Source organism: Thamnophis elegans, chromosome 4 (assembly GCF_009769535.1).
Source record: "Thamnophis elegans isolate rThaEle1 chromosome 4, rThaEle1.pri, whole genome shotgun sequence".
Classification (NCBI taxonomy): domain Eukaryota; kingdom Metazoa; phylum Chordata; class Lepidosauria; order Squamata; family Colubridae; genus Thamnophis; species Thamnophis elegans.
The window spans coordinates 45,245,814-45,261,390 of NC_045544.1; the positions used below are offsets into that span (position 1 = coordinate 45,245,814).

Genomic DNA, 15,577 nt, shown 5'->3' on the forward strand with positions numbered 1-15,577 from the left:
TCTTCCCTGGTATTGAGGTCAGGATGATAGGTCTGTAGTTTCCTGGATCTATTTTTTTTCCTTTTTTGAAGATGGGAACTACATTAGCTCTTTTCCAGTCCTCTCGCAGTTCCCTGGTGCTCCAGGATCTCTGAAAGATATAGTTCAGTGTTTCTGAGATCTCGTCTGCCAGTTCCTTCAGAACCTTGGACTCATCTAGGGTAGACAGGTGCTCACTTACCATTTTCTTCCCTATTTCAACTTGTGTCCCTAATCTGATTTTTGTGGTGCTGTTTTTGATAGGTTGGACTGTTTTTTTCCTCTGTGTAAAGACGGATGCAAAAAATAGTTTAGTAGTTCTGCTTTTTCCAGAGGAAGGGAGGGAGTGGTCACGCGTGGATATTCTCAAAGTCTGATTGGTCCAAAGACTGAGAGCAAACTCTTAAATACTAGTGCCTTCCAGTCCTAATCCAGTTTCCTCTCAGTCTACCTGGTCCAAGAACTGTTTGAGAATTATTCCATGGTAGGATTTCTATTTATTCCAATTTGGTCTCATTTGCATTTTTAAAAGGTTTTCTAAATTTCTAAATTCTGCAGCTGCGACCCCAAGGGACAGTTTCTGCCTCGGGCGGTTGGGGAAGGCCCTGTGGGGCATTCTGCCTCCCCCCAGAGCCTCAGCCCTATCCCTGGGATTGTAGGGGTGCCAGCTCTTGATCCAGCTGCTGGAGTGGCAGCTTTATTGTTTGAACAGCCGGGAGAAGGGGCAGCGGCGCCACGAGGCACGCACACTTGCCGAGCCGCCGCTTGATTCGGGCAGCTGCCACGTTTTCTCTTTAGTTTCTTGCCGCTGCGAGTGTTCCTGGGGGAGGGGGTGCATGCCTGGATGCCGCGTGGCCTCCCCCGACCTTGGCTGCATCTGTGCGGGCCTTTGGGCGCCTGGCAGAGCCGCTGGAGTTTCTGTTCGGCAAGAAAAGTTCCAGCAGCCATTTTGGTTTGGCTGCAACGTGTGTGAGGATCGTGCTTCAACCTATGTCCATTGAGGGCGGTGCGGAGGCTCTCCCTTGGCCTAGCAGTTGTCTGGAACAGCAAGCCCAGGTCCCAGTGGGGCCTACAGTGGCTTGAAATCCTCCATTCCTTCCTGCTGGATGCGTGAGTAGGGTAATGGAGGAGGGCTCGGAGATTCCCCAGGGCCAGGTAGCAGGCCTGGCGAGGGGTGAGGAGGGCCCAGTGCAGGGGGTGGAGTTGGGTGTTCCCCCTCCAAGTTTTTCCTCTGCCCAATGCCCATCTCGATCCTCCATGAGGGAGGAGGCCAGAAGGCACAAGGCCATCGAGAAGACATTTGCCAGAGCAGAGAAACAGGCTAAGTCAGCTGGGGCCTCTGCCAGGGACAAGTCCCGGTCTCCCCTCAGGCCCCTTTCGGCCCGCTCCTCTCCTAGGAGATTTAGTTCTTTGTCCTCGGCCTTCCCGGACAGGTTTCACTCCTCTTCTGGGAGGAGGGGGTCCCCCTCTCCCTCCCATTCAGGGAATCCTTTGGAGATTACTTCTAGGGGATCCTACCCCTCGTGCAGGTTGGCTCCCCAGGGTCCTAGTTCTGCCTATGGTGATATAGAGGATTTGGATCAGCTCCCTGAGGGTCTTAAGAGGCTTATTTCCACTGCCATTTCACGGGGCATTACCCAGCAAGATAAGAGCTCATTATCTTCCAGGCAGGGAGGTCTGGGCCACGCCCAGTATCAGGCTACATCCCCTTCCATGGTTAGCGAGGCTTCGTTCATGGGGGAGGAGAATCTCCAGGACATGGGTTTCTCGGAGGACGAGGGTGCGGCCCCATTGGATGAGCCCGCTTCTTCGGTCCTCTTTGTCCCAGCCATGTTCAAAATTCTCTTGGGCAAGGCGCAGAAAACCACCAAGGTGGGAACTGGGGATTCTTCGGTGCCTCCATCTCGGGATCCTGACATGGCCATGTTTTCTGCCACGGCCACGAACAAGGAGGAGATTCTGGCTCCTCCCTTGTTTATGGAGGTCCTGACCAACCAGTGGGCGCGTCCCTCCGATTTCTCGACTCCTGGGAGCAATGACCGCCGGCACTATAACGTGAAACAGACCTTTGCCCAGGCTGTTCAGTTGCTGACCATTGACATTCCGGTGGCTGCCCTGGTATCATCCTCTCCGGTGATATCAGGTGATGCAGCGGATAAGTTGAAACCGGAGGATAAGCGCGCTGAGCTTACCTTGAGAAAGAACTTTAATGCCACTGCGTGGGCTATCAAGTCCGCAGCCTTGGCCTCCTATTTTACCCGGGCCATGGTCATGTGGCTTAAGCAGCTCCAGGAGTGCATTCCCATCCAGGACGAGCGGCTCCATCAGGATCTCATAAAGAGCATGGCGGCCTGCCAGTTTTCCGCTGATGCGACCCTGGACAAGGTCAAGTTTGCGTCCAGTGCTCTGGCCACTTCTGTCACATCTCACAGGCTCCTGTGGCTGCGTCACTGGCAGATGGACAACAAGGCCAGGGAACTTGGCGGCCGCTCCATCAAGGGGCCTAATCTTTTGGGGGAGGCCCTCGACCCCATTCTGGTCGAGAATAAAGACAAGACAGAAGGTTCTTTCATCTAACACTAAAAAGCCCGAGTCTAAGTCTCATTCCTTATCATAGGCATCAGTATAGGGCCTTCAGATTATGACTATAACCAGCATTTCTCTTCTTTCCAATCAGACATGCAGTTCCCAGGTCGTCCTTTCAGGACAGAAAACCGCTTCAGCACCAGTCCAGGCGGCCCTTTCATGGAGGGAGGCGGCCGTCCCTACTGCAGAGGGAAGTGACTCAAACCCAAGTCATACCATTGGCAGCCATCTGTCAATGGTATTCAATGTTATTACACTATTCCAGTCTAGAGGTCACAAGGGCACGGAGCGACTGTTGTGAGAGCCTCCCGGTTCAGGTAGGGACGTCAAACTGGTGCACCAGGCGACCTGGGCAAATGCCCCCCTGGTCACAGTTCACAAATGGTGTTCAAAGTCAGCTGTGGGTCCAGGAGGACTCCCAAGTTGCGGACCCTATCTGAGGGGGCTACTGTTTGACCCCCCAGCCTGAGAGGTGGAACACTTGGCCAATTAGTAGGAGGGAAGCACAGCAGCCACTCCGGTCTTATCTGGATTGAGTACAAGCTTGTTAACCCCCATCCAGTCCCTAACAGCCTCAAGGCCCTGGCACATCACGTCCATCGCTTCATTGAGTTGGCACGGGGCGGACAGATACAGCTGTGTATCGTCCGCATACTGGTGGTATTTTATCCCGTGCCATCGAATGATCTCACCCAGCGGTTTCATGTAGATATTAAAGAGGAGGGGGGACAGGACCGAACCCTGCGGCACCCCATACGTTAGGGGCCTAGGGGTCGATCTCTGCCCTCCGACCAACACCGACTGCGACCTGTCCGAGAGGTAAGAGGAGAACCACCGTAAGACAGTGCCTCCCACCCCCACCTCCCGCTGTCGTCGCAGAAGGATACCATGGTTGATGGTATCGAAAGCCGCAGAGAGGTCAAGGAGTATTAGGATGGAGGCATGACCTCCATCCCTGGCTCTCCAGAGATCATCGATCAATGCGACCAAAGCAGTTTCCGTGCTGTAGCCAGGCCTGAAACCCGACTGGAAGGGATCTAGATAACTGGTTTCCTCCAAGGACCACTGGAGCTGAAAGGCCACCACCTTCTCAACAACCTTCCCACAAAGGGGAGGTTGGAGACTGGACGATAGTTGTTTAGGACGGCTGGATCCAAGATGGTTTCTTCAGGAGGGGTCTCACCACTGGCCACCTTTAATGCGGGGGGAAAGACCCCCTCCCGAAGGGAGGCTGTAACAACCGCTTGGATCCAGCCCCGTGTCACCTCCCTGCTGTTAACAACCAGCCAGGAGGGGCACGGGTCCAGTACACAAGTGGAGGCGCTTACAGCTTTCATGGCCTTGTCCATGTCCTCAGGGAAACAAAGACAAAAACAAATACAAAAAACAGATTAAAAACAATGCAACAGTCTTTCCCTCTATGTGGATCAATGGGCGAGATCACTCGGATGCTTGGGTCCGAGCCACGGTTCGTCACGGTCTCAGGTTAGATTTCTCTCCACCCCTCCAAATCTCTTCAGTCGTTCCCTCCGTCCCGGAGCCTGGAGCGCCGCCGCCTGATGGATCAGGCCATTGCCCACCTTCTCGACATCCAGGCATTGGAAGCAGTTCCGCTATAGGAACTGGGCCTGGGCCGCTACTACCAACCTGTTTGTTGGTCCTGAAGAGCTCGGGAGGCTGGAGGGCAATTCTGGACCTCAAACCTATGAACCGTTTTCTGGTGTACAGGTGATTAAAATGTACTCCCTCAAATCTATCTTTCAGGCATCAGAAAGGGGGACTTCTTGGCCTCAGTGGATCTCACAGAGGCCTATCTTCACATCCCAATTCTGGCCGGTCATTGCAGGTTCCTGAGATTCTCACATGGGGACCGTCACTACCACTACAGGGCTCTTCCCTTCAGGTTGGCCTCGGCTCCCCGGGCCTTCATGAAGGTTCTGGTGGCCCTGGAGGCTCATCTGCGCTCCATTCCCGTGAGACTCCAATGTTATTAGAACGATGTCTTGGTTTTTTAGTCATTTTTTTAGTCATTTATTGACATTTATAGGCCGCCCTTTTCCTGAGGGGACTCAGGGCGGCTTACAATTAATAGGAAGGGAGTGCAAGACAAAACACAAGAAAAAAAAATGTGAATAAAAAAAAAATAAACCAGTAAAACACAACATTCATTCAGCATTCGGGTGGGGCGAGGTTAGGGTCTTATCCCAGGCCTGACGGGATAGCCAGATCTTGAGGGCTGTGCGGAAGGTCTGGACGGTGGTGAGGGTGCGAATCTACACGGGGAGATCGTTCCAAAGCGTCGGAGCTGCAACTGAGAAGGCTCTCCTCCACGTAGTCGCCAGTCGGCACTGACTGGCGGATGGAATTCGGAGGAGGCCTACTCTATGCGATTCTGATGGACGGAGGGAGGTAATTGGCAGAAGGCGGTCTCTCAAATAGTCAGATCCACTACCATGGAGGGCTTTATGAATGGTGAGTAGCACCTTGAGCGCACCCGGAGATCAACAGGTAGCCATCGCAGCTCACGGAGGATCGGTGTTATGTGGGCGAACGTGGGTGCGCCCACGATCACTCGCTGCGGACCGCATTCTGGACTAGCTGAAGTCTCCGGATGCTCTTCAAGGGCAGCCCCATGTAGAGCACATTGCAGTATTCCAGCCTGGAGATCACAAGGGCTCGAGTGACTGTTGTGAGGGCCTCCCGATTCAGGTAGGGCCGCAACTGGCGTACCAGGCGAACCTGGGCAAATGCCCCCCTGGTCCACAGCTGACAAATGATGGTCAAAAGGTCATCTGTGGGTCCAGGAGGACTCCCAAGTTGCGGACCCTGTATGAGGGGTATAAATTTTGACCCCCCAGCCTGAGTGATGGACGTTGGCCAAATTGTTGGGAGGGAAACACAACAGCCACTCGGTGTTGTCTGGGTTGAGTACCAGTTTGTTAGCTCTCATCCAGTCCTTAACGGCCTCAAGACCCCATTCATCACGTCCACCGCTCATTGAGTTGGCACGGGGGCGGACAGATACAACTGTGTATCGTCCGCGTATTGATGGTATTTTATCCCGTGCCTCAGAATGATCTCACCAGCAGTTTCATGTATATGTTAAATAGTAGGGGGAATAAGACCGAGCCCTGCGGCAACCCATAAGTTAGGGGTCTCGGGGACGATCTCTGCCCCCCACCAACACCGACTGCGACCTGTCCGAGAGGTAGGAGGAGAACCACTGCAAAACAGTGCCTCCCACTCCCACCTCCCGCAGTCCGTCGCAGAAGGATACCATGGTCGATGGTATCGAAAGCCGCTGAGAGGTCAAGGAGAACTAGATGGACGCATGCCTCCATCCTCTGGCTCTCCAGAGATCATCGGTCAATGTGACCAAAGCGGTTTCTGTGCTGTAACCGGGCCTGAAGCCGGACTGGAAGGGGTCAAGATAGCTAGCTTCCTCCAAGGTACCTGAAGCTGGAAGGCCACCACCTTCTCAACAACTTCCCAACAAAGGGGAGGTTGGAGACTGGACGGTAGTTATTAAGAACGGCTGGATCCAAGGATGGGTTTCTTCAGGAGGGTCTCACCACCGCCGCTTTAAGTGCGGCGGGGAAGTGCCCCTCCCGAAGGTAGGCGGTAACGACCGCCTGGATCCAGCCTCGTGTCACCTCACTGCTGTTGGCAACCAGCCAGGAGGGACAGGGTCCAGTATAAGGTGGAGGCGCTCACAGCTCGCATAGCCTTGTACACATCCCCGGAGGCAACATCCTGAAACTCAACCCAGAAATGGTCTGCCAAGGTTATCCCCCTGTGTCTCCGGCTGGATCTGCAGGAGTGGAGTCCAAGTCCGACCGAAACCGAGCAACTTTGTCCGCCAAGAACTGGACATACTCCTCAGCCTTACCCTGTAAGGGGTCCCCTGCCTCCCTCCTATTTAGGAGGGGAGCGGGTTACTCCTAAACAGGGCGGCTGGGCGGGACTCGCGGGACGCAACCAGGGTGGCAATGTGTGTTCTTTTAGTTGTCTAGTGCCCGGATGTATTCCTTGGTGCATGCTGTCAGAAGTGCTCGGTTCGATTCGGACCTATCGGACCTCCACAAGTGCTCTAGGCGTCTCCTCCGGCGCTTCATCTCCCGGAGCTCCTCGGTGAACCAAGGAGGCCTCCGGGATCCGCCGACCCGGAGGGGCCGTAGTGGCGCAATCCGGTCAAGAGACTCTGATGCTGCCGAGTGCCAGGCAGCAACAGAGTCTCCGCCGAACTGTGGGCGAGAGTATCAGGAATAACCCCAAGCTCCGTCTGGAACCTTAAGGGGCCATAAGTCGCCTGGGGCGGAACCCACCAGGTAGGTTCCCTCCTCCCTACGGTGGGGGTTTGGCCTCCGGAGTCTAGCCTCAGTAGGCAGTGGTCTGGACCACGACAGGGGTATGATCTCATTACCCCTCAGACCAAGATCACAAATCCACTGCTCCGAGAGGTAATACGAGGTCGAGTGTGTGACCCGCTGAGTGGGTTGGGCCTCGGATTACCTGGTCAAGCCGATGGCTGTCATGGAGGCCATGAACTCCTGCGCTCCATCAGAGTGTTCACCGAGCGAAGGCAAATTGAAGTCCCCCAGAACCATGAGCCTAGGGAACTCAATTGCTAGCTCGGCTACCGACTCGAGGAGCGAGGGGAGGGCTGCTGCAAACGCAGTTGGGAGGCAGGTACGTTAGCAGCAGACCCACTTGACCCTTGAGGTCCAGCTTCACCAGTAGGGACTCCCACCCGACAAGCTCCGGAGCAGGATCCTACGAGGTGCTAAAGACTCCCGACAACAATAGCCACACCGCCACCCCTTCCCTGGGCTCTCGGCTGATGAAGCACCTGAAATCCGTCTGGGCACATCTCTACGAGGGGGACTCCTCCCTCCGTGCCCAGCCATGTCTCAGTAATACATGCCAGGTCTGCCCTCTCATCTAAAATTAAGTCCCGGACGAGGGGAGCCTTGTGAACAACAGACCTGGCATTTAGCGACAGCAGCCTGAGACCAGGAGGGGTCTCTTCCTCAGGTGATTTCGGATCTTCAGCTCACCATCCAGAGTCTTCAGAGCTTAGGTTTCTTGGTGAACTTACCCAAGAGCCACCTTTTCCCTTCCACGCGCATCCTTCACCTGGGGACAGTCATAAACTCCGTGTCAGGAGTGGTGCGTCTGTCCCAGGAGCGCCAGAACAGCCTGTGTCAACTGGCGGAAAGCGTTCGCGGAGGTCGATTAGTTTCGATCCTCACTCTATCTCTGTTATTGGGCAAGATGGTTCTTGCATTGGGATAGTCCCGTGGGCCAGACTTCATCTTCGGCCTCTCCAGTGGGAGCTCATTCCTTTTCAGAGGGGGCAATTGAGCAATTCTCTTCAGGCCCTCCGCCTCCCGGGGGGGGCTGGGTCTCGCTGGGGTGGTAGCTGTCCCCGGCCATTCAGCGGGGCTGCTGCTTCTGGGAGCCAGACAGGGTGACCGTCACCACGGACGCGAGTCTGTTCAGATGGGGGGCCTGGTGAGTTCCCGATGGCTTAGGGAAGGTGATCGATCTCGGATCTCCGCCACAACATCAATTATTTGGAGCTGAGGCGGCCCGCCTGCCTCTGGCGGCACTTTCAGACCTCGGTGGTGGGGCGTCACATACTGATCCTGACCAGACAATGTGGCCACAAGGCCCACTCAATCGGTTGGGGAGGACCCACTCTTGGGCTCTCTGACTGGAGGCTCTGAGACTGGGTGCCTGGGTGGACCTGTTGTCCTTGGTGTTGGAACACATCTCCCGGCTCTCCAACATCCAGGCAGATTGGCTGTCGGGCGACTCTGGATAATGGCGAGTGGCAACTCCATCCATCATTGTTTCAGAAGATCTGTCAGAGGTTTGGCACTCCTCTGGTGGATCTGTTCGCCTCACCCGCGAACTCGCAGCTTCCCCGGTTTTTCACCTGTTTCCTGTCCAGGTCTGCGAAGGGCATGGACGCCCTCAGGAGCAGGTGGCCCGCGGGCCTTCTGTATGCATTTTCTCCCATCCCCCTCGTTCCGGGGACCATCCGGAAGGTGGTGGCGGAGAAGGCTCTGGTCATTGTGGTGGCCCCTTATTGGCCCAGGAGGCCTTGGTTCACAGACCTAGTCCAGCTGTCAGTGGCCCCTCCATGGAGGATCCTGTGGGAGGAGGTGATCTTGCAGCATGGGGTCCTTTACCCGGAGCCCCAGTGGCTCCATCTGACCGCCTGGCTCTTGAAAGGCAGCTACTGAGGGGGGCTAACCTGTCCGCCGGGGTCATTCATACCATCAAGGCATCTCGGCATCCTTTGACGACCCGCATCTACAATTCCACCTGGGCGGTCTTTGTCCTCTTGGCATTTCTCCCGACAGGGCCACTATTCCTCACGTCTTGGATTTCCTGCAGAAGGGCCTTGACGATGGGCTTTCATTGTCTACGTTGCGCCACCGGGTGGCGGCTTTGTCTTTGGTCCTGGGGTGTGTGGGGTCTTCTTCTCTCTCTCATGTTCCCCAGATCAAGCGTTTTCTCAAGGGGGCAGCTAATCTCAGGTCTCCCCTCATCCAAAAGTTCCCCACGTGGGATCTTCCCTGGGTTATCAGGGCTTTGACGGGGGCCCCATTCGAACCTCTCCGGTCTGTTCATCTGCGGTTCTTGTCTTTGAAAGTGGCTTTCCTGGTGGCGGTTACCTCCGCCCGACGTATTTCGGAGTTGGGCGCCCTGTCTTCCAGGGACAACCTTTGCCATTTTCACCAGGACAGTGTGATGCTTCGCCTTGATCCTACCTTCATCCCGAAGGTGAACACTCCCTTTCATAGGGCTCAAGAGATCGTCCTGCCCAGCTTTTGCCCAGACCCGTCCAATGATAGGGAGAGTATTTGGCATCGGTTGGATGTGCACCATGCTCTGCGGATCTACCTCCGGCAGACTGAGGGGGTCCATAGGTCAGAGGCTTTGTTTGTTTCGTTCCAGCCGGGAACGTTAGGTTCTAGGGTGTCCTCGGCCACCATTGGCCGTTGGCTGCGTCAGGCCACTGTGGAGGCCTATGGAGCAGCTGATTGTCCAGCCCCATCGGGCATCACAGCCCATTCTACTAGGAGTGCCGCAACCACAGCGGCATGGGCCATGAGGGCCCCGTTTGAAGACATTTGTCGTGCGTCCACTTGGGCTTCTCCGACGCCTTTCAGCGACATTATCGTCTGGATGCCTTCGCTTCGGCGGACGCATCATTTGGTCGGAGGGTCTTGCAGAGGGTGGCAGCTGATGCTCCCCTTGGGCCTTAGTGGTTTCCTGGTTTCCCTCCCTGGGACTGTAGCTTGGGTATGTCCCACACATGACCAATCCCTCCCTTCCTCTGGAAAAAGAACATTGGTCTTGCCTGAACATGTCTTTTAAGAGGAAGGGAGGGAGTGGTCACGACCCGCCCTGGTGGCTTTTCCTTTGGGGCCAAGGGGAGGGCCCGGGTGGTTCCCAGGGGGTTTGTTGTTGTTGTTTTTTGTTGTTTCAGTTCTACCGTTCGCCTTCGAGGAAACTGGGTTAGGACTGGAAGGCACCAGTATTTAAGAGTTTGCTCTCAGTCTTTGGACCAATCAGGCTTTGAGAATACCCATACGTGACCACTCCCTCCCTTCCTCTTAAAAGACACGTTCAGGTAAGACCAACGTTCTTTCTCCCTGTTGCTTGTCGCCTTCTTGCCACTTCTCCCAACAATGGACCAATTGTTTCCTTGATTGAATCTATTTCTCCCCATCCAAATTTATGGGGCAGGCATTGGGGCAGAACATTGACAGAATCACTTGGCCAATCTGGAGTCAGTTTGTACAATTTGGTATCAACAGCATATTGATTGATGACATCCTCATCTAATATTTTCCTATAGATACTAAACAGATGCTATCTGTTTCCATTACACTATTTTCTTGTGAATCTAAGATTACCTTTCAAAGTAAAAAATAAAGAGATGGGTGGTGTGGGACAAGCTTTCTTTCAGTTGCATAAAGTATTTTCCCCCAAAACATAAGGTCCTATTTCATATTCACTTATTCTTTCATGAAAAACTACACAGATATTCTGAGGCATTTCAATGTATATTTGCAATATATGTTGTCTTTCTCTTGGTATGTGTATATATATATATATAAAGTAAAAAGAGAAGTGAGAGGGAGGGGGAAGGAAGGTCTTCTGATCACCTTCATAGTAGTTATAAGCATATTTATATTTTAACCTTTCTAAGGCTACTTCTTTCTGTAGTCTGATAATCAAAGTCATAAGTTCATCATTTTTTGTTTTAGGCAAAAAAAAAAATTTTTTTCACAAGGAGTTTCCAGTCACCAATAAATATAGATATTGTCTTTTCTCTTATCAAACAAGTCAATACCTCCAATAGAGGAATGGTTGGTGAAAATGACAGAACTTGCTGAAATGTCATTTTCACTAGCCATTCTTCTATTGCAGGTATTGTCAAATCTTTCCAACTTCAGGTGTACAATAATATTGCTGGAATTATTGTGTAGAAAAAGAGCATTTCATGACATTTTTCTTTTTATTCATCAGTCCAGGAAAAAAACTTCTGGTTTCAATCAAATCTTAATCTTTAAAGTCCTCCAAATCACTATATGTATTTGAGCCCAACATTTTATAGTGTGAAGTACATTTATACATTGTAGATACTTTTATGGTGTGGGGTATATAATATTTTAGCATCATTTCAGTCCTGAGTATCTATTTTTAACATAGGTCTTCTATGTTAGGGCATTTTCTGCTTCTTAATTTTTTTTAGAAGTACGAATGAAGAGGCTTATTAAATTCTGTGAAATAAGGAAAGGAAAAAATGATTTTCTTAACCAAACAGTGTTGTACTTTGTAGCCAATTTCCTCCTGTGGTAAACCAGAATAAAATATATTGCATTCTTAAAAATACTGAATGATATCATCAGTGTAGAACTATGACTCCTAAAACTTGCTGAGGGACCCATCCCCCCTGAAACTCCAAGGGAAGTCTCCTATTTATTGGTTTGAAAAAAGTTCGGTATCATCATTCTACAACTTCCAATATTTTGGAAACTAAACGTTGTTGCCACTTAATTCAACTGCTTTTTGTTTACATAAAATGATTCTTCCAGGGTGACTGTCTCGATTTTGGACTTTAAAATCAAACTATAATCTAATAGGGAAAATGATGAAACAAGTATGCAAGAGAAATGATTGTAACACTTTTTGTATCTTTTCATTAGGCAGAATTGATGGGACAGAATTTTTTTTACCAATTTAACAGGTTGCATTTTTTCTCTTTTATATTAATCTCTCTCTCTCTCTCTCTCTCTCTCTCTCTCTCTCTCTCTCTGTGTGTGTGTGTGTGTGTGTGTGTGTGTGTGTTTGTACATGCACAAGTATGAACTAAGGCAATTTCATGTCTGTCTGTCTGTCTGTCTGCCTGTCTAAATAAGAGCTTTCACACATAATCACAGGGGTTCGTGGTTATATGATCCCTTTGTGTTACAGATGCTTCCACAGAATATATTGGTGCAATGTTGCTTATTAGAAATCATACATGACCACAATGTCTTGAGGAAACTTACATATACTTCTCTATCAGTGTCATATAATTTCTTGATAGCAGAGTCGCTTGGGGAACAGAAGTCTAATATGCATTGTAATTCCACAGCACACACAAACAATATTTACAAGGAAATACCTTATTAAACTTGTAGTACTCAAAGTATCACATGGAGACATTAGACTTTCTAATCAGTGGTCATCGATACTTTCATATTGGAATTTATTGTTTAAAACTTACTAAAAGTCAGAACAATTTTCTGAGAGTTTATTTTATCTTCCACCATTTCCAAGTACTAATCGTTTTCTCATAACTCTCAATCCTCTTATTACAAAGAAATGTGTGGCATTTGTTTCTTAACATTGTATGAAGTGGTCATGTGAAAAACAAAAGCAACGTGCTATGGATTAAAGATGTCTCTGCCTTCAAGTCTTGTATTGAATATGTTGTTCCCTTTTTTTCCAGAGGTGTGGAGAAATCTCATTTGATAGCCCAGAGCAGAATGCCAAATGTGTTCGCATGCTAGGTAAGTGGCATCCATTCTCAAATAAACTGGGTTTTGTTATAGGGTGAAACATGATTAAATGAGCCAGTGTTACTTATTTAAGAATATCTGCAATTTTAATGAGGTTGGTTGGGAGCCATAATTCTTCAGGATGTATAATTGCTTGTAGTATAACTGAAACTGACACAAATAATGAATATACATGAGTATTATTGATTATATCAAATCTTCATCTTACTTCCAAACTTGACATAGTGATTTCTGACTGTTGGTTATAAAACCTGAATGAATGTTGTAAGTTGAGCATTACTAGTATGTCACAGGGCCAGGTTTATTTTGGGCTTGACTCTCCCTGAGGATATCTACCTATCCCACTAGACTGGATAGTATGGGCTCACTCCAAGTCCTTCTTTTCATGTTGTCATCTGGTGGGACCAGCGGTGGGTTCCTGCCAGTTCTAACCTCTTCTATAGAAGAGGTTCCATAAATCTACCATGCTGTTTAGAATAGGTTCCTGCTCCCTCCAACCCGCCTGTCTGCACCATGCTTGCCCCGCCCACCACTCACTGATTGGCTGGCTCACCAATCACACTGCCCGCGTCTAAGAGTCCTCTCTAAACCTTAAAATCTTAAAGCTGTCAAGTTTGAACATCCTTGGGTTTTTTTTTCTAAAGGTGTAGGGGTGCAAGGATCTTGTAACTTGACAGCTTAAAGACTTGCACACTTCAATGCCAGAGTTCCTGAGCCAACATGACTGAAGGAGGAATTCTGGGAGTTGAAGTCCACAAGTCTTAAAGCTGTCAAGTTTGAATACCCCTGGGTTTTTTTCCTAAAGCGTTAGGGGTGTAAGGGTCTTGTAACTTGACAGCTTTAAGACTTGTGTGCTTCAAATGCCAGAGTTTCTGAGCCAACATTTTGGTTGCTAAGCAAGAGCGTTGTTAAGTGAGATTCACCACATTTACAAGTTGGCCATGCCCACCCAGTCACATGACTGCCAAGCCGCTCCTACTTGGTCACATGGCTGGCAAGCCACTCCCACCCAGTCACATGGCCGGCAAGCCACTCCCATAAAGCAGGCCACACCCACAGAAGAGGTTCTAAAAAATTTTGAAACCCACCACTGGGTGGGACCTAGGCAGTGAGCCTTTTCTGTAGCTGCACCTAACTTTTGGAATAGCGTCCCCATGAATTGCAGGTGATCCCTATTCTTCTTGTTTTCTGAAAGGCATTGGGTCGGTAATAGAGGGAAACATTGTGGTTCTGAGATGGGATTGTTGTGGCCCTTTGTGATTTAAAAGTGGTTTTTAATGTTTTTTCTTTATCATTTATTCAATAAACATTAGCCACCCAGAATTATTTTATATAAGGTGGACAGCCATATAAATGTTTTAAATCAACAAAATAATCAGAACAAGACTGACCAATATTTTTTTCATCACAAGATAGATCATTGTCTAGCATGATGTACCAAATTATAAATCACCAAATAAGAAAATGTACATGAAGGAAGAAAGGAGTAATGGAATACTTGATCTACATTAAGTACTATACAATAAAATTATAAGCTATTATTGAGTTAACAGAATACAGAGTTGGAAGGGACCTTGAATGTATTCCAGTCCAAAGCCAGCTCAAGCAGGAGATCCTATACCATTTCACACAAATGACTGTCCAATTTCTTCTTAAAAGCCTCAAGTGATGGAACACTCACAATTTCTGACAGCAAGCTATTTCACTGGTTAATTATTCTCACTGTCAGGAAATTTGTTCTAAGTTGCTTCTCTCCTTGATTAGTTTCCATCCATTGCTTCTTGTCCTTCCCTCAGGTGCCTTGGAAAATAGCTTGACTCCCTCCTTTTGTGTCAGCTCCTCAAATATTGCAACACTGCTATCATGTCACCCCTAGTCCTTTTTATTAGACTATACATACCCAGTTCCCGACAACTGTTCTTCATAAGCTTTAGCCTTCAGCCCCCTAATCATCTCTGTTGCTCTTCTCTGCACTCTTTCCAAAGTCTCAACATCTTTTATAATGGTTGACCAACATTGGATACAGTATTCCAAGTGGGATCTACCAGGAATATAAAGCCAGTACTAACACTTTAAGTGATCTTGATTCTATCCTTCTGTTAACACAACCTAGGATTGCATTGGCTTTTTGGTGACTGCAACACACTACTAACTCATATTTAAGTGATTGTTCACTAGGATTCCAAGATCCCTTTCACAGTTATTGCTACTGAGCCAGGTTTCACCTAATCTGTATTTGTACAGGTTTTTCTTGCCTAACTTTAAAACCTTACTTCTCTCTCCATTGAATTTGATTTTATTAGATAGGGCCCAGTGTTCAAGTCTGTAGAGATCCTTCTGGATCTTGAGCCTATCTTTTGGGGTGTTGTCTACCTCTGCTAGCTTGGTGTTAACTGTAGATTTGTTGCGTTCCCCTTCTATTCACACATCTAAATCATTTATGAGGATATTAAAGAGCACTGGGCCTAAGACAGAACCCTGAGATACCCCACCACTTACTTCCCTCCATGTAGATGTAGTTCTGCTAAGGACTACATGTTGAATGCAGTTGGGCAGCCAGTTACAAATCCATCTGGTGGTGATGCTATCTATCCCACAGTTTTGTAACTTACCAAGAAGTAGTAATCTACATTGTCAAATGCCTTACTGAAATCCATGTCCTCAGCATTTTGTTGGTCCACTAATTTAATCATTTTGTCAAAGAATGAAATTGACATGGTCTGTTTTTGACAAACCGCCTTGGCTTCTGGTTATAACTTTGCTTGCTTTTAGGTGTCCGCAGATCTGCTGTTTGATTATCTTTTCAGGATCTTCCCAGGTATTGAGGCTGATTGGTCTGTACTTTCCTGGATCTGTTTTTTTTTAAAAAACCATAACAGTTTCAA

The 15,577-nt window shown here is 49.2% G+C and overlaps 1 protein-coding gene across 1 annotated transcript in view; it reads left to right on the forward strand.

Moving 5' to 3' along the window:
• PDE7B (phosphodiesterase 7B) overlaps positions 1 to 15,577 on the forward strand; it is a 190,115-nt gene that overhangs the window by 58,310 nt on the left and 116,228 nt on the right. Inside the window, exon 2 of the mRNA XM_032214809.1 lies at positions 12,623 to 12,683. Within this exon, the coding sequence (XP_032070700.1) occupies positions 12,623 to 12,683 (61 nt within the window). The remainder of the gene's footprint in view (positions 1 to 12,622; positions 12,684 to 15,577) is intronic.